We start from the raw sequence: 19944 nt of genomic DNA, 5'->3' as shown, positions 1-19944 counted from the left end.
AAGTGATTATAATAGCGCATGAATAATCCTCAAATTTCTTAATTTTTGTTTTTATAGGTTGCCAAAACTAATTTTTTAAAAAATTATTGGATGAATTATATAGTTAAACTTTCTTTACACAAACGATTCAATGCATAAAAAAATTTTTTTTGATTGCAAGTGACATAATATTCTCAATTTTTTATATTTGACAATATTAAACTATACATAAATTTCTAATCATGAATAATTTTTAAGTTGTCTTACCCATATAAATTTAAATAATTTATTTAGAATATAACTAAGATAAAAATACAATATAAATTTACAGTATTTGATCATAAATATCACAAAAAAAAATTATAGCAAATTTAACAAATATCTCAGGTTTATTTGATTGCATCCCATTTGAAATCTATAGGTGGGTGAGGGGGATAATAAATAAAATTTCTAGTTTATGACAATTAAAACTTCAAAGAAATAATATATAAATAATAAAAACTGAATAATTCTAATATTTAATCATTTAATTGAACTAAATATTAATTGAAAAAAAACTTAGCTTATCAATATCTATTATCTTTCAAATAATCTCTGTCAAATATTTCATTATATAGTAAATTATAAAATTTATACAAATTCCATTCATAATCATTTGGTTGAAGTTTCCATTGAATTTTTATTTTCACGTCCTCTCAAACCGTTCCTTAAGCAATAGACGTATCTTATCTTGATAGGTTCCCGGAATGGAGGCAAACCTTTCGGCCGAAATGCTAGGATTTTGCGCTAGGGAGCCATTACCTGAAAGGCAAGAACCTAATCTAGCATCTACAGCTTTAATCGGCTCGACGATGCCTTGCTGATTTTTGCCAAGACCTACTCCCCCCTTCCAGCCCATGTTTTTAAGCATTTTATTACCTATTCATTTTAGGATAAAATATATAAAAAATGACGGTTGTTAATGAATCAAATTAAGATCTAATATAATGATCAAAAAAATATGAATACGTGTTTATTTAAAACCTATATTATCATCGCCTATAACAACTTCAGGAGCTTTAGGCATATTGGGATTTAGACCGGCTGCCGTGGCTAAAAAGAGAGGCGTTCTAATAAGATATAAAATATTTTTATAATGTAATACTCGAAAATATATTTTCAAAATTCGATATGATTTTCTTGAGTTTGATGTAATGTTAAATATAGTAGTTAAATTGAGAAATGAATATAATCTTCTCGTAGCATTTAAGAGTTCTATTGTAAGGTAAATACTCTTTAAAATTGTATATTTATATTTTGCTATTTTTATATTTCAATCTTCCTTTTAATTCTGTCATCTTGCACTTTTCTTTTTGTCAAAAATATATGCAACCAAAAAAACCGCCAATCAATTACAAAAAAAGATTTAGGGTTGGGTTGGGAATTTTTTAAGAGCTATTGCTATTCGTAAAAAATTTATCTTAACAAATCTTGCCACAGGTAGGTATAGGACATAGAGCTATGAAAGGAGTAATAATTTTTTGTAAAGATAGAAATATAAATACTTGGATTGCTGGCTCAATTGATTTTTTATCATAGTGGATAACTCATGGGACAATTCAGGGGGTTCATCAGAGTTTCCGAATTTGCTCCTTCTCTCTTTGGCCCTGTCTCTGTATTTGTTAGCGGAACCGATATTAGTTGTATTGGTATTTGAAAAGGGGGAAGAATTCATTGAAGGAGAAGCGGGTTGTCTGAGGTTCAAAAGGGTATTGGGATTCGTGGCTAGGTAATTAGCCAGATTATCCTATAAACAATAAACGCACATGTTTATATTAAAAATGGAAAAGGCTATTTGTAATAGGGGTTATGTTAGGAGATGTACCCAGGGTTGAGCAGTATCGCGAATATTTATAACTATACTTTTTTAAACTTTTCAAAAAGATATTGTGTCGTAAATTTTTTGAAAATTGATATAAAAACTTCAGAATTTAAGTGAATAACTTAATCCGAGTGACAAAGTTTGAGAAAATAGTAGAAAACAAAATTATATTAAATTAATTTTATTTGGTCGTTATTTAATAATTATTTTATTAATTTTTACTTCTTTCAAAAGAAATTTTTTTAAAAAAGTGTTAAATCGGAGTTCTGGAGCAAAAATATAAGCCAAAATGAATCACACATTATTTTGAAAAATATATTATAAGTTCCTCGCACTTTTTATTATAGTCAGTTCTAACCATGAGCCAGTCCCGGTTCGTATAGATTTTAAAAGGGGTTTCAGGTTCCGATTGTAAACTCTATTTTTTAAAAATCCGATTCGAGGATTTATAGAAAATATCGTTGCAGGCTTTTCTTTCTCTTTTTCCAAATTTTATAAAATAAGCAAGAAAAAAAATTTTTCCACAAAAGAGATTTTTATATTACATTTAACAGTTCCACTAAAATCACCCTATCCTTAGCCAACTCTAAAGAGGCTTAACCCAAGTTATTAATCTGTAAAAAAAGTGTTTTAAGTTGAGATTCAACATTCAACTTAAAGATTTAAATTAATTTTTTTAAACTAAAAGCTTGGCTAAGTCATATTGAGGTTAAGCCATAATTAGGGTGATATAAAAATCAATGTTAACTTTGTGTAATTGAGACATAAGCCCATGTTTGTATAATATCTCTTTGCTATGAAACTGCCTTTTACATAGTAGACAAGCCAAGATATTTTCGTCTAGAAAAGGGAGAGGGGAGGCGCCGGTATTATTGCTAAGGCCAGTTTCATTGACTAATAGATTGCTAGATTGTTGCGAATTGCCGAGGGTATTTGAAGAAATATTTTTCCTAGAGGTGGTAAATGAATCGTTGTCTGAGTCACTACCATCGGCGGAGTAGGTGTTAACCAATGAGGTGAGAGAATTCTAAGAAAACAATTTTTTTTTGGTTTAAAAAATATTTTATTTTACATAATTTAAGGGAGTAAACCAAGTTCACTTTATTAAGGGAAGTGTTTAAAATGCTTAAAAAACTGCAATTTTAAAGGAATGGCAACAAAGATGTGACCTTTTCAGCGTTATAATTAAATTGAAGAAATTTTTCTAATATCCCTAAATATATTTTTAAAATTCTAATAGTATAATAAACGTATCAAATAAAAATAACCAATATTCATATATGTTTTTAATTAATAATAACTTATTTTAAATTTATGTTTATATAAAAATCTAGATGCATATAGGTATAAATTTAAAGCTGCATTTATAGTAAGCGTGATTTGCTCAAGCAATGTGAATGATCATGGGTAAACAGCTGTCGCTATTCCATCCTTTTGCACTGTATTTATAAATCATACCCATTATTAGCTTGATTATGTAAATTAGTTGGCGAAAAATTTCGTATCACTATCACTCTAGCGAATCGCCCTTACTATAAATGGAGCCTAAGGCAAAAAATAATGTTAACAATATGAGTCAAATAAGATGGTCTCTATAAAAGCTGAGCAACGGTAAAAAATACTTGATTTCTAATTGCTAAAAAAATCATCAAAGATGAGCCTTATGCTTTCAATTTATTTTAAAAAATATGAATGACCGGAAATGCTGCTTGCATTTGATTTTGCAATGAGAAATGGGGAGAATGGATTTGGACTTGAGATGTGGCCATTTGTTGGAGAGGTACGAATGTTTGCTGGGGAAGTTCCTTTTTCTGGTTCATATTTTTGGCCCATTTTTCCATTTCTCGTGCGATCTTTTTGGCCTGCCTAGCCTTTTCTTTAATCTCTTCGGCCGCTAGTAGAGAGCTATGGCTGGGTTTGGTGATCTACAAGGGATAAAAAAAAGAGTAAAATTCGTTTCATCACAGATGATAAGGAGATTATCTTACGATCTGATTAGAATCATACCATTTTTTTTAAAAACAATTTTTAAATATTTTTTGCATAATTTTCAAAATAGCACCACACCTAGTTATCCCAAAAATAAATTTATCGAGATCTTAATGTTGTATAATTCTTATTCAACCATATTTCACATTTTATTTACAATGTATAAATTTGCGTAATAGAGAAGATCCCTTGAAAAATCATTTTATCCATATAGTGCACTTTTTCAAACATACTATACACCTAACACTATGTGATTAATAAAGCTACAAATGGAACCTTGCAAAAATTTTCAAAGGTGTATCAAGATTTCATTCACTTTTGGAATTTAAACTAATAAAGAGGGAAGGGGAAAATAATTCCGTTGAATAATAAGCAAACTTTATGGCCCTGTGTACGGGCATCGTTCCTGTTCTGAATTTGTGCAGCTCTTTCGACTTCTAGCTTGGTATTTCTGGATTCGAATAAGGCCTTTTCTATGAAGGCCGTAACATCAATCTTATCCTTTTCCACAGGTCTAAATGGAGTATTTTTTGGTGTCTTATGTGCCGTTGATTTTTCGATAACGCTTGTTACTGCAGTAGTTTTGGCTGACTGGGCAGAACAAGTGGGTATTACTGTAGGGGTAGATACTGTGCTCGAAGAGTCTAAGAAATAAAGGTAATCTAAATTTATTTATATATGGAAATAAAATTAATATCTCCTTATTTTTAAAAAAAAGTCAAATTGTTAAAAGATGTAAATTAGCCTTTTACTAATTTTTCTTTCAAATTCTACTTTATAATGATAAATTGTAAACATTTTTAAGGGGAGATGAGTAGGGGGGGGGGGGGTGTAAATTTTTATCAGCTTAAAATAATATTTATGATGATAAGCAAATCTCCGATAAGGGGTCCCCTTATTCCCCCAGGCCATGCCTATGATACTGCCATTTAGTGTTGTTAAAACATCCGCCAAAGTTTCGATATCGAGGTTTACTTATGTAATTAATATGACTAAAATCTTGTTTTTTTTTTAAAATGGCAATTTGAGGTTTTTAACAACATTAATGGCCTTTAATTAATATAAAATTTTAAATTTACTTCCAGCATTCATTCAATGTCGAAATATAAATAGAAAATGTTCCTTTTAAAGTAAATCAATGTAAAGAATGTAACATTTTAGAATTATTTGTGATAAAAAAAAATGTTCGTTCTATCGTAATGTTTTACTTGGAACATCTTTAACCACGTTAAGTTTGGATGCCGAAGTGTCAGATTCAGTAATAGTGGGAATTAACAAGTAATTTCTCTTAGCAGCGTCCCAATAGAGATACTTTTGAGTTTCTCCATTATAGTAATACTTTTTTTGCAAAAAAAGAAAGATGTAATAAGAATAAAATATAGACATAGGTTTATGTTATATTTGAATGTTTATATATATTTTAAAAGGTTACGCTATTTGAATTATATATTTCTTATATTTTATATTATCTTATGGAGGTCAATGTAATTGCATATTAGTAGTAGTTAAATGACATAATTATAAAAGACTATATATATGAAACAATTTTATAATAAAGAACCTATTGTTTTGACTATAAAAGTTTATACATTAAAATTTAAGAGATTTCAGGCTATTCGGAGTTAGGATTGGCAGGATTAAATCAAATTGATTTAAATTTGATAATTTTAAGGAACATAATTCAAATAAATTACTTTTTTATTTGTATTTCAATATTTATTAGTTTTTATTTTCAAAGAAAAAACTTTTTACTATATTTTAAAATAATTACTAAATTTTAGTAGGTTTTATAGGTGGCATCCATAACTAAAATTATTATTTTTAGGTATAATAAACTATCATAAAATTTAACATTGTTAAAGTTAAACAAAAGTCTCTATAATTATTTCTGCCCATTTTAATAAATATTATTATATATTTTTTGATATAGGTTCTAAGATTCAGAATTTTAAAGAGCGACACTACATTTCCCTAAGAACACCTGGAGCGCCGCCATTTTTCGAAACTCGGGAGCGAGAGCTATCTCCTTTCTGGGTAGAAAATAATCTTAATTAATGTATTTGTTGAATACAATAAAAATGATATATATTTATTCAAATTTATGAAACTATTTAATTATATATGTTGAACCGAGTTTATATTTTTTTTCGTTCTCACCATTTTTTAAATTCAAATTTATAAAACATAAAAACCATGGAAGACTATATCGTTTTATTAACAAATACCGAAAGCTATTTAAATGAATGAAATAAAATTTTCATTTCCATCCAAGAAATATTTTTCTTTTCTAAAAGATACCTTTTACGTGGATCTAGATACAGATACAATTTTTCTTAACTTATATACAGGGTGCGCGCACAAAATATGTAAACAACATTTTTATATTTTGTTCTCATTCATATAAAAAAAATAATAAAAAAATGTCAATGACTATTTTTTATCGTTTTCGAGCAAATTCTCATTTAAAACAAGCATTTATTTTAAAAAATATTTTTACATTAAACTTAATTCATTAAAAGTTAGTGGAATATCAATAAAATCATTTTAAAAATACAAATAGAAAAATATGATCTTTTATATAAATAAAATAAATAAACATTAAATAAAGATTTCACAAAATTTAATAAAAAATATAATAAACAATGAAAAAACAAGTTAAAAAAATTATCATAATTGCCTTAAGTTTTATCCAAAAAGAAATTGTGTATTTTTTAACTCATTCAAAAAGTCTTCCAAATTACCTCGGATATTAAAACCAATTTTAAAGAAAAAGAAGAAGATTATTTTAAATTTTTTTATAAATTGCAAATGTGTTTTTTTAATTATTTTGCAAACAAAATATTTTTATCTGGATCAAGATGTTTCATTAAATCATCACAACACTGAAATATCAATATTTTTGTAATAAAATTAATCCAAGTTTACATTAATAATTTTGCTGTGGGAAGTATTTTCCTCTAAAAAAAATATGATTTTGCCAACCCTATTATCCGTAAAAAAGTTTTATTCACCGAAATGATAAATAATATGCTAAAGGAAACCTTAGTGGTAGCATTGTAATAAAGCCGGGTGAGTGGGTCAAAATAGTATCCAGAGCCAGCATCGAACCGATATAGAGAGGTATCAGGGACAGGATAAGTAATGTCTTCAGCCCCGTAACCAGCAGGCAAGGGCAGGGTTAACTGGAACGTTTGAGCAGGTTGTTGGTACATTTGATGGCTGGGTAAAGAGGTTGAAGAAATCATGGCTCTGGCCTGTTCTAAGGCAGTTTTGGCCATGAGGCGATTGTTATTAGATAAGGTGGAGGCTATTATATAAAAAAATTAACAAAGAATAATTTCCTTCCTTTCTACCATTATTTTTCTTCACATATATACTGATTTTAATAAAGTGTGATTTTTTATGTCTTGCTTTAGTTTTTACCGTTTTATTTAAATCCTTACATATTAACTTTGATTGTATTACAGGTAATAAACAAATAGTCAATACAAAAAACAATTAATGAAATAATTATATCAAAATTTTGTGATAAATATTTTACAATAAATAAAAATAAACTACCAAGAAAAAAGAATCGTATGTAAATGTATAAAAGCGATACTTAATCCGGCATTAGAGGCTCCCAAATGGCTCTGCATGCTAACGTGGTACCTTTCCCTTTGAGTGGCGACGGTGGCATTAACCAACGCCAAGGAGGCAGACGCACTTTTAGCAAAACTGACCAACAATTTACGATCACCTTCTATAGTGAGGAGACCATTGCAGAAGCTACTTGAGTCGTGCGTCGTCATGATCCTATTAATAATGAAATAAGGACGAGATATTTGTTTGAAGAAACCTCACATCCCCCCCCCCTTCTAGCGGACCCTTCCAAATGCAATTCTGCGATTCGAATCCGGCTCATTATTTATAGACTGGAAATTTTTAATTAAAAAAATTAATTAAATATCTATTTATAACGTTAAAATAAAATACTATCAGTAATTACCAATTGGGTTTTTACTTAATTGTCGAAGAAATATTCAAATTATTGATTCGATAATTTTAAAATTAAAATTCTTGAATTCACCTTGAAAATAAATATAAAGATTTTCTCTCATATTATAAATAACATGCAAATATGGGATAGGTTCCAAATCGCTAAAAATTGTGAATCTCGTTTATATCTCATTGAAAATTATTAAAGTAAATTTGACCCTCGACAAATACTGAGGATAGAAACTTTCAAATTTAATTTAATAATTTCCTAGGAGATATAAGCGAGATTCCCAATTTTTAGCGATTTAGAAGGGGAACCACAAATATGGCCTAAGAAAATAATTTTAATATTCAAATTAGTGATCTGCATCGGGCATAATTTTTCAAGCCCGGCCCAGCCCAAAATTTTTTTTAAAAAAGTTTTGCCGGCCCGGTCCGAAAACAAAATTTTTTTAAATAGATTTGCCGGCCCGGCCCAAATTTATTTAAATATAGAAATTAATTTTTGTATTACTCAAAATAAAAGACATATGTTGGCGTTTAGTTTCAATAAATAAAATCAAAAAATATTTTTTCCATAAAAAATTCAATATAAAATTGATAAAATTCGATATATTTAGACATGTGCGCCACCGGTCAAATGCGGCCGCCGGTAATTTTTGACCACGCCGACGCCAAAAAAATGTTGGCGCTCAACACGCCGCCGCCGATAAAAAAATTCGGCGTCGTGATACATATTTTTTATTATTAATAATATTTATGAATTGTAATTAAAGGAAAAATATTAAATATTTTTTGAATTATTAAAAAATACGATTTTATTTTTTAAAATCAATAAATATTATTTGCTATAAATTTGATTTGTAACAATCCATACAATACACGTTCGCTCATTTTGAGCAGGTCTGTGAACAACTTGCTAGATAAAATTAGATTAGGACATTAAAATATGATATTATTCTAGATTGAATTCTTTTAATTTTTGATGCTTCAAATATTTTTAATAAAACCATATTGCAATTTACAAATTGTTATATAAAATTTATTTTTTATCATAAAAGGAAATTGCCATTATAACATATATAAAAATAGCAGGACTAAAACAATTATAATGGATGCAGCATTGCAATACCCTGTAACAAAATATAGTATATCCTTGCAAGTAAAACCTTCTTTTGCATGGAAACATTTTGGATCCTTAATATTAAATACTGACACAAATAATAAGAGAACCAGTGTTGCTACAGATAAAGTCTTTTGTAATATATGCTTGCAAATAGAACTTGATAAAAATGGTGAGGATGAAAATAATTATTCATTTTCAGAGTAAATTTTTTGATTATTTTAAAAATATTTATGAATTTTTTAATTAGTTATCCAATCAAATCTTTTTCAAAAAATTTAAACATAACTTATCATGTAAAGAAGAAATATCTAAAAAAAATTTAAGTTATTTTCCAACGCATTGTAAAAGATACAACTGACCCTATAAAAGATAAAAAATGGATTCTGGTAAAAAAACTATTGAATTTTTATCCATCCAAAAAGGAGTTACTATAAATTTATCCTTATTATTTCAGTGAAATTAAAAATCATTTAATTGTAAAAGCATATGATAGTCCTCCCATAGCATACCTTAAACAAAATATACTTACTAACTTTGATCATAGATTTCCAATAACCTATCTTCAGGTAGTATTTTAAAATACTTAAATTATTTTTTATATTATTTCTCTTTGTTTTATTTTTTTACTAAGGTGTTAGGAGCATATTTGGATTATCGTTTTCAATTTATAAACATAGTAAATGAAAATTTAAAGGAAAAAAATATTACTATATGCAATTTTTATGTCAAGTTAATAAACTACCATAATCAAATTTATTGTATAATTTAGAAACAAAAAATAAACAGAAAATATTAACGGGCAAGAAGTCAAATACATAAAATTAGCAAGGAATATTTTATTCACTCTCTACGGCCTTACACTGACGAATTAAACGAATGTGAAACGACGGAAGTTGCTTCAAAACTCGATTATCTTAGGCCATTGGCTACGAAACATCCATCTATTCATAACAACAACCTGGAACAACAAGACTATTTAACTAGTTTAAAAAAGAGTGTTATTCATTATTTTCGCCTTATAATTTAGAGATAAAAGATTTCTTAAATTTTTGGAAGATAAGAGCATTGGATCTTCCTAAACTTTCAATATTAGCTAGAAAGGTCTTGTGCATTCCAGCTACTAGCACACCCAGTGAGCATGTATTTTCCATAGCTGGACTCACTCTGAACTCTAAAAGATCATTATTATGTCCTATAAATCTAAATAAAATAATATTTATACATGATAATTATAACTTAATAAAATCAATAAATTATAGTTATAAACATGATAAAGCATAAATTTTATTTTAAAAGTGTTTCCAATGAATTTATAATTTTAATTAAAAAAATTTAAGCTAGAAAAATATTTGACGCCGCCTCCAATTATTGTGGTGGCGCACATGTCAAGATATGTTTAAAAAAATTTCCAAATTTTTTTAAAAATATCAGGCCTAGAATTAGGCCCGAGTCCGGCCAGGCAATTTTTAAAATTTTCTAGAATTATAATTTGGACTTTTTTAGTTTATCTAAAATATTTTTTATGCATAAAAATCACAAAATTTTTACTTATATTTGGAATTTTAGGTAAAATTTGATAAATCCTGTTTAAGAATTCTCAAATAAATCTTCTTTAAAAAAACTTACAAGATCAAAATCTGTGAAGATTTTAAATTTTTGAGCAAATCTTAAACTATTGTAATACTAATAAATTTATAACTCCATTGTAGAAAAACAAGTCAGGGATGTATTAAACTTTTAGATTAAAATTTGAAATAAAACTGATAATTTTATAGGGTCATTCTTTGTCAGAAAGCAAAAAATAAAATTTTAGAGTGACCCCTTTCAATTCTGAATAGAACATAAACGATATCATAACGTTAAAGTTTTATATTGAAGTAATAGGAATCAAAGGTGTAAAATTGCACTATCTTATCTCTATCAGGGTGGGGGGGGGGGGGGTTATTTAATAAAACTAAATCAATTAGATTATTAAATTTAATATTTAAACTAAGTCAATGATTGTTACTTGGAGTGAGGGAGTGAAAATTTTTGTTATACATTCTAATCTATATTAAAATTTAAATTAGTATTTCATTTAAAAAGGGCGAACCTAAACTCTTTTCCATAATTTATATATTAATTTGCCAATACTTCAATAATTATTGTAGCAAACTAATATCTTTGAAAAAATGCATATAAAATATATTCAGAAAAATATATAGATGACGAGATATATTAATATTTCAATTCACCAATATAGGGCAAAGATAACATTAATAAATACAAATTGGCATATCTGAATTGCAATATGTGTGTTGAGAGGTGGGTGATTTGGCACGGAATAAGACCCTATAGCATCATTCAGCTTACCCATTCAATGATAGAGTTAGGTGTGGAAAAAAAATGAAATAAATAAGTACTAAACTGTTGTATGGATTCGTCGCTACAGTAGATTTGGTTGTTGGTGAGTATCCGCAAAAAGTCAGAAGCATCTTTGAGTGTCAACATCTCTACAAAACAAAACCCCATGCTAAGGGCAAAGCTATTTGGGTCCGAGGGATCTTTACCCATTTGGATTTCGGTTATGGGGCAGTAAGTAAAGGTTCGGATGGCTTCTACTACCATTTCGGATGTTGTGGATAGAGGGTCTAACCCCCTAAATAGTAAGACTTGGGAAAGGTTGTTATTTAAAAGATTTATTAAAAAAATGATTAATCAATACCAAAATGATATATAAAGAAAAATGTTGAATTAGTAATGAGGTAAATGATAAATTAAAATAACCAATATATAATTTTATTATTAAAAAAAATGAAAATTAAGATAAAATATCTTATTCATGGTAAAGAGGTAAATATATTTTAAAATGTTTATCTTACGCAAATGATGTTTTCTAACAGAACTATGTTGATCCATAAATCATCATTAAGTTTATTACTAATCTGACATCAGAGACCTGCAGGCCCGGCCCTAAGCCCGGCCGTATTTTAAATTTTTTAAATATACCCGGGCCGGGCCTAAAAAATTTTTTTTTAAATATATCCGGGCCGGGCCTAAGATTGTTAAACCCGGGCCGGGCCTTAATATTTTTTATAAAAATTTTTACATTATGAGTTAATGGTTATAAGATTATATTATATTATAGTTGTGATTAATATAATATTGGGTAATGGTTAACACACCTAACACCCACAGATCGATCTAATTATTAATTTCCTGCAAATTTATTCAAAGTATTAATATATTTTTTTATAATTCATATCTAAATTTTTACAACATATTTTACCAAAACAATCAAATAAAGGAATATCTTAAATAAGCCCCAATATTCAAGTATTAATAATATATTTTTTATAATTCATTTCTAAATTTTTAGAATATTTACCAAAACAATCAAATAAAGGAATATCATGGCACAAAATACTAATGATATAATTAATAAAATTAAAAATAATATTTATTCTTTTAGAAATACAAATAATAATTTAAAATCTGAAATATGGGCAAAATTTAACATCATCATAGATGAAAATAAAAAAAACATTGGCTACGTACAATGTAAGAATTGTTCAATTATATTATCTTATAATTATAAACATGGTACATCACATCTAAAAAGACATAAATGTGATGGTAAATCCATGAAAATTAATAATTTTTTTTTACACCTGAAAAACCAACCTATAAATGTAATATAAAATATTTAAAAATTATAAAATAAATTATATTAATATTGTGCAATTAGATTATATTTTCAAAATACTATTTATTATATATGCAATTTTTTAAATAGCGATTTATTTTTATTTTATAAATTAAATAGTAAATTAAATACAATATATTATATTCTCAAAATATTTTCCATTTTTATAAATTAAATATTAGTTTTATTTTTTTTAAATGCAATATAAAATATAGTATATGCTCAAAATATTATTACCATTTTTATGAATATTAGTTTTATTTTAATAAATGCAAAAAATATAGTATATGCTTAAAATATCCATTTTTATAAATAACAGTTTTATAATTTTTATAAATTCAATATAATATTCTCAAAATATTAGCTTTTTTCATGTATTTTTTAAATAATAAGCGATAATACTCGCTGAAAAATATGGTAAAATACCTCATAGGTGAATTTTTGTATATACCAGGTCGAATATAATTTTAAAAAATTCCGAGCCGGGCCTGAAATTTTTAAATCCGGGCCGGGCCGTAAAAAATTTTTTTAAAATTTATCCGGGCCGGGCCTTAAATCTTTAAATCCGGGCCGGACCGGGCCGTAAAAAATTTTTTAAAAAAATATCCAGGCCGGGCTGGGCCTAAAAAATTTAAAACCGGGCTGGGCCGTGCAAATGGTGCCTCTGCAGGTCTCTGTCTGACATTAACCCAAAATTGATCTAATAACTGGTATTATTGTTGGCAAATATCTGATAAGGAGAATTTGGATAGCTACACTGCAGTTGCATTTAATAGTTTATTATCTAAGTAAAGAATGGTGTGACTTGGTCTAAGGGGTGATGCCAAAATGGGCTTTAGGCTATGTCTTTGCTAGAAATTATAATGTGCAAATTTACACATTTTATTTTCGCATGTCTTAATTTATACCAAAAAATTTACTGCATTTTTGAGAATTCAGAATTTTAAATAGCATGTGAAAGAGTGACACTATTTTGTGCAAAAATAAAACTTGATAAATATAATGTATAGTTTTTTTTGTCTGCAAAGCTGTTAGGCTTAAATATTTATAGGATTAAGAAAGCAATTTGTTATTATTTATCTGAAAGATGGATCTAATTTATATTTTTTAAATAAAATATGTTTTAGGGCTTAGCTTAATATGAAAAAAAATTGGTGAGCAGGTTTGGGCCAAAAAATTGAATCAAAAAAATTCATTATTTAAGTTGTTAGGCAAGATATTTATATAAATCCTCAAATTACTCTCCTACCTAACATTCTTTAAATGTTAAATTTATATTAGGTTTATAAACAATGTATACATATTGAAAGCTAAAATTTAATATTATCAAAAGATAGAGGGTATGCTATAATAAAAAAAGAATTTATACAAATGTGAAATACATGTATGTTATTCGAATATATTTAAATGAAACCTTTATTAGGGATGGCACTCATTTCACTTATACCATTTTTCCCAATATCACTATGCATATCAGATTCTATTGAAAATCAGATTATTAAAATATAAATAAGCTTATTGGGATATTAAAAAATGTACCATCTTTTTTGAGAAAGCATTTAAAGCACTGGGATCGCTTTTTGAAATTACATATCCCACACTTAAAAATGTATATGTACATGTGTTGTTAATATATAAATAAACTTGACTACATGTCCATTCTGATTTAGAAGGATCAATAGTGAGGTCAGAACCACGTGGAGAACTATAATTCAAAAATACTTTATGTTGTCCTTGCATCATAAAATATCCTCTCTACAAATTAATAATATAAAGATTTATGCAATGAGATACAAACCTTAAAACTTTCATAGAACTTGATAGCATCATCAACTGAAAAATATTCAATAAATGCAAACCCTCTGGAAACTCCTAAAATATTTTTAGTATATAAATATATTAAAAAGTAACCAGAATCTTTATTTCTCATAAGCCTTATTTCTTTTACATGACCTCCTCCTACATTGTCAACTTCAATTTGTATCTATATGTAAATGGCAATATTTAATAACAAAATCTAAGGAGCAAAATCATCAAAATTTACGTCTGATTCTACAACATGTGGTGGAAGATTTCTCAACATTATTGTGTTGTTTGGTAGTTCATTTGGGATTTTCCTTTCAGAATAAAATGAGCGTTCCGATTTATGATAATCAGAACTTCCACTTCTGTCAGATCTCTGAGGAGAACGAGAACCATATTTTTTCTTTAAATTAAAGTACAGGAATGATGTAAATTAATATATTCAATTAAAATCTGTAACAATTCACTAACATCAGAGCTTTCCTATATCAATCATTTGGCAGTGTATACAGGTTTTCAGGTTATCATTATATAATAAATGAGATGTATAATATTTATTTACACCATTACATTTAAATATATAGAAGATGAGAAATGACAATATGTATAAGCTTTTTTATTAAATATTTAAAACTCATCATATTCCATTTGTTGTTATAATTATTTATCATATTCAATTACATCATATCTATCATTCTCTCTTAAAGATAACTCATATTCCCAAGAATCTTCGCTATCTCGACTTCGATATTTTCTACGTGAACGGTCTCTATGCCTGTCTCTTCTTCTATCATCATCCCGACGTGAATGCCTAGTTCGAGATCTACTACGACTCTTAGCACGTCTTCTTTTATGTCTATTAAATATATACATGTATGATTATAACATAAATAATAAAAACTTATTTCTAGATGAGCTCTCCCTATTCAGCTTTTCATTTTCATGATCATCATCTTCTCCGCTGCTAGACATTTTGTTGTATTAGCTATAATTTTTAAACATTCATTATAGGTATTGTAATTAAAATAAAATAAGGTTAAAATCATACATAAGCTAAATTATTGATAAATATCACGTGATTTAAAAAGTTACACGTCGAAAATAGAATAAGACAGTGATTTATTAGCATAGATTTCATAAGTCATTACGTTATTATATTATATATTATATACTCGGACAGTACTGAAGTAACCAATTTATGTTTTAAGATTATATGATATCGATATATAATATGACCATCGATTAAAGTGCCCTTTGTCACCGAGATGGGAGTAAGATAAAAAAAAACTTCCTTAGAATTATATGGAGATCTAGTTCGTACCATAATCAAACTTTTTTGGGTAACCCCTAATCCATCCTTAATTATTTTAATTTGTAAATATTTGAATTTATTATTATTATTTAAAAATGATATAAATAATCAAATTTTTAATTATATTTATTGTGATAAAAAAAATAAAAATCGTGTAAGGTACATAATTTTTTTAATTAAATACTAGTCTTATAAAAAATCCCGATTCGGGTAGATTTTTAAAAACGACCCCATTAAGATTAAAACAAAAATAATATTTTGCAAGTCTGATGATTTTGCTCATAGATGGCAAAAAGGTTTGGACAATTTGCCAAATCTCAAGACATACATAATTGGATAAATCTTAATCGGACGGTTTTTTGAAAAAAGGCCAAAATCGGCTTTCTGACAACACTTCCAAATATATTGAGGAAATAAATCCTAAAAACATAAGTAATTATTACCTCGATATTTCAAATTGATTTTTTGTATAAAGTATGACTACTTTCCATAGGCGTAGCGAGGATTTTCCTAAGAGGGGCATTTTGGGAGGGACTTCGGCCGGGTTACCTAAGTCTATATATAATCATAAAATATTTTTACAAAATAGGAGGTTGATTTTAGTAAAAAAAAAATTAGCCTGGAACAAATATGAAATATATTTTTATTAGTTTATATAAAATTGGTTTTTTTTTTTATATTAAACTGTATTTTATTTTTTGATTTTCATTAAAATTACAGAGGATTAAAAAATATATATTAAAATGGATATATTAAAAATTAAATATAAAAAAAAAGAAATATATAATATATATATGATCTATGAAGACATTAAAAAAGACTATAAAAAAAAATATAATAAATAACTTATATATACATTAATATAAAAGCATGGTAATAATTTATTCCAAACAAGTATAAGAAATTTATTTATAGAAAGTAAGTATACATATAGTTGATATTCCTCTATTATATAGAATTAGTTACAAAATACTATGTAAAATTCCACTTTTACAGACATATTTGACAGTTACAGTATATATTACAGTTAATATTGTAACAATTATTACTAATCATTGTCATTGCTCTTGAAAATAAATATAGCAACAATTTGCATTCCATTATTTAACGATATCTATTTATTTTAAATATAAATGATAATAAAAATTAATCTTCATATTATATATCCCACAATGTATTTAAAAGATATTTTCTGATGTCCTCATCAATATTTTATAGTTTTCTGTAAAATATATAATTCGCTATATTGGTAAGAATTACTTGATTGTCATATGATAATGGATATTAGATATATTGTAAATCTACGACATATAATATTCCATGTTTGTATTGTGCTTTATTTATGATTTAATTTTATCAATAGTTTTATGTTGATTGATTTAAATTTGAATATTATTTATTTTATATGTTGATTGATTTAAATTTGAATATTATTTATTTTTATATTTAAGTTGTTCAATTAACTTTTAAAAGATATATATATATATATAATTTTGTGGATGAAAAAAAGAATAATAAAATAGTTAAAATAAGTTCTTACATTTATTATTTACATGGTGCCCCGGTTACGGTGGTACGTTTTTCATTTTAAATTAAATTTAAATGATAAAAGTTTTAAAAGAAAAATTTAAAAAATATCCTTACCTTGAATTCTTATGTTAAAAATAAAAAGTAAACGAAATACTTATCAAATTCGTCGTTCGATATGGGAGATGTTAAAGGACAAATAAAATTTTTTGACTTTTCTTTTCGATAGTCAAAATTTTATCCAAATTTACAAATTTATAAAAAGGTAAAAAAAAAATATATATATATAAAAAAAATAAAAGAGTATATATATACAAATATAAAAAAATATTTTTCATAAAAATAATGTTTTGTTTTAAAACGTATGATATACCTCAACACGTTATTATTGATGATATGTTAAATGTAATGGGAATTAAAGAATTTTCTTATGTACGTGATAATAGGACAAACGAAATTGTTTTTTATTTTAAATCTTTACGTAAAATGATTAATGCATTTATGTGTCTTAATGGCAAACCATATATTCTAGATGACAATAATTTTATTTTTATATTTTGTAAAATTATTGATTATTAAAATTTAAATATCTTTATGCTTTAGATATTTGACATTATATTTATAGAAAATTTTCTCTATAAATTTACGTAATATTTAACTTATAGAATGTCAATAAATTTTTTCTAAAAACTTAGTCACGAATTAGTATTAAATTTTTCAAAGACAAATTATATTGAAGCTTAGTGGATCAAATCCTCTTTACGAATTCGAATTAGAATTTTTATAGATAAACTATTAAAACTTAGTGGACCATATTCTCTTGATTTAAATTAAAATTTTTAGACAACTTAAATTTGATTTTAATGAACGACAATGTTTTGCTTTTACGATTTTAAATATTGAAAGTTTACTTTACTCAAATAAAATTATATAATGGACGAAAAATTAACTCTTACACACACTCAATATGTTCCTAAATTTCCCAAGTTATCAGGAAAATTATCTGAGACTTATCTTAACTTAATAGAAACATACTTTGAAGGACATATTGAGTCAGACTCATCTAAAATTAGGACACTACTATGCAGCTTACCAATTGAGATTGTAGACCAAGTTACGTCGATATGTTCTAAAGCACAGTTAAAAGATTTTAATATTGTTTTTGGTAAATTAAAACTGTTAATTCCAAGTGAGGACATTAATGTAAATATAAAGAACTTTAACTTAGCGGTACAAGGTGCCGAGGAGTCCTTCCATACTTTTTATTTTAGAATTTCAAAACTTCATAAAAAATGCGATTTTGATAACGATACAAGAATGATTGAGAAATTAATAACTTGTTCTTTAAATGATAATATTAGAAGGAAGTTAAATAAACATAAGCACGAAGGTTTAGATAAGATGATGAAATTAGGAGTGGAGTTAGATGGCAGCAATATTAAACCAGACGTTAGCGATACAAATTATGTAGACAATAATAAAAAATTGGATAAAAATAAAAAATTTTACAATTTAAACATGGATAAAATACCATGCAAAAGTACTTTTAGTAATAATGAGAATAATTCTAATGATTATGAACGTAATAATTTTAAAGAAAATAATTTTAATTATAATGGACGTAACATTCATAAGGAAAATTTTGATTTTAAGAAGAGGAATTATAATGATTTTAGGCCTAATTATAGTGCTAGCCGAAACTATCAAAACAATATTTTTCGAGACAGTGAGGGTAACTCTAGAAATTTTCGTAATAACCAATCTTCGAATAACAATTCAAACTATTACGGAAGAAACTCCATGTGGCACAACAACTATAATGCAAACAATTATAATAGAAACAATGCCTGGCAATACAATAACAATTCAAACAATTATGGTAGAGGTACTTGGCAAAACAATAATTATAATGGGAGAAACAATTCCTGGTCTTACAACAATCAAAGAAATCAGAGTCAATATAATAATCGATATGGTTATCAATATCAATCCTATAATAACAACAATAATGGAGAAAATAATGCGTGGAAAAATTATAATCAGTATATTAATCAAAGAAAACCATTACAATATAATGACGTGAATCAAAGTAACATCAATTGTAACATGAACATTGAAGAGATTGTTGAAGAAAAATATAACCCTACACAAAATAATAATGGTAGTGATTTTAATATCAACAATTTAACTGAGTTTAAACATAATGATAATGCGTTCATGACCACTTTAAAAGTAAATGATGCTGTTGTTACTATGCAGGTTGATACGGGATCCAAGTTTACAATTATACCTCATGAAATGGCTAAACAAATAGGTATTAAAGATCTTAAAAAGTCCACTCTACAACTTTCAGCTTATGATGGAAACTTAATCAAGATTATTGGCGTCACTCAAGTTAAAGTAACCTACGAAGGTATCACCAAACACTTGCAAGCCGTGATCGTTAAATCTAATAAAAATGCGTTATTGGGACGTATGTGGATTAATGCCTTTAGTAATATTTTGAACAAATTTATAGCAAACATTGATACCAACTATGAAGATGAAATAAAGAAATTAATAAAAGATTGCGAATCTAAACTGACTAAAAAACCGATCAATAAAGGGAATGTCAAAATATATCTACGTAACGACGCCAAACCAAAAATCATACCACCTAGACGGTTACCTTATTCAAAGATAGA

The 19944-nt window shown here is 26.7% G+C and overlaps 1 protein-coding gene across 2 annotated transcripts; it reads right to left on the bottom strand.

Annotated features, from left to right (window-relative positions):
* Positions 1-251: 251 nt before the first annotated feature.
* Positions 252-15565, bottom strand: LOC135923909 (RNA-binding protein 5-A-like). Of its 2 annotated transcripts, XM_065458914.1 has the most exons (20): positions 15470-15565; positions 15323-15406; positions 15103-15277; positions 14663-14824; positions 14530-14602; positions 14417-14490; positions 14263-14373; positions 14158-14218; positions 14033-14098; positions 11341-11584; positions 7431-7624; positions 6871-7136; positions 5038-5167; positions 4208-4491; positions 3538-3765; positions 2589-2867; positions 1524-1765; positions 1003-1088; positions 616-897; positions 252-394 (listed from the first exon to the last, which is right to left on the bottom strand). In XM_065458914.1, the coding sequence occupies exons 2-19, from the start codon at positions 15391-15393 to the stop codon at positions 665-667; spliced, it is 2979 nt and encodes a 992-aa protein (XP_065314986.1). In that variant the 5' UTR covers positions 15394-15406; positions 15470-15565; the 3' UTR covers positions 252-394; positions 616-664. The 2 variants fall into 2 exon arrangements, with proteins under 2 accessions (XP_065314986.1, XP_065314987.1); XM_065458915.1 differs by lacking the exon at positions 15470-15565 and having other exon boundaries at positions 4208-4473; positions 15323-15463.
* Positions 15566-19944: the final 4379 nt, after the last annotated feature.

This window comes from Gordionus sp. m RMFG-2023, chromosome 2 (assembly GCF_954871325.1).
Source record: "Gordionus sp. m RMFG-2023 chromosome 2, tfGorSpeb1-WG-v2, whole genome shotgun sequence".
Classification (NCBI taxonomy): Eukaryota; Metazoa; Nematomorpha; class Gordioida; order Chordodea; family Parachordodidae; genus Gordionus; species Gordionus sp. m RMFG-2023.
Note: the sequence above shows the minus strand (reverse complement) of the source record. Positions and strands in the feature narration are given on the sequence as shown.

Excerpts from the sequence above, each read along its gene's own strand:
- LOC135923909 (XM_065458914.1), bottom strand. The coding sequence starts at position 15,393 with ATGTCTAGCAGCGGAGAAGATGATGATCATGAAAATGAAAAGCTGAAT. Across the intron at positions 15,278-15,322 it reads GAGAGCTCATCTAGAAATAA|ACATAAAAGAAGACGTGCTA; the intron begins GTTTTTATTATT and ends TATATTTAATAG. Across the intron at positions 14,219-14,262 it reads CAGAATGGACATGTAGTCAA|TGTGGGATATGTAATTTCAA; the intron begins GTTTATTTATAT and ends TACATTTTTAAG.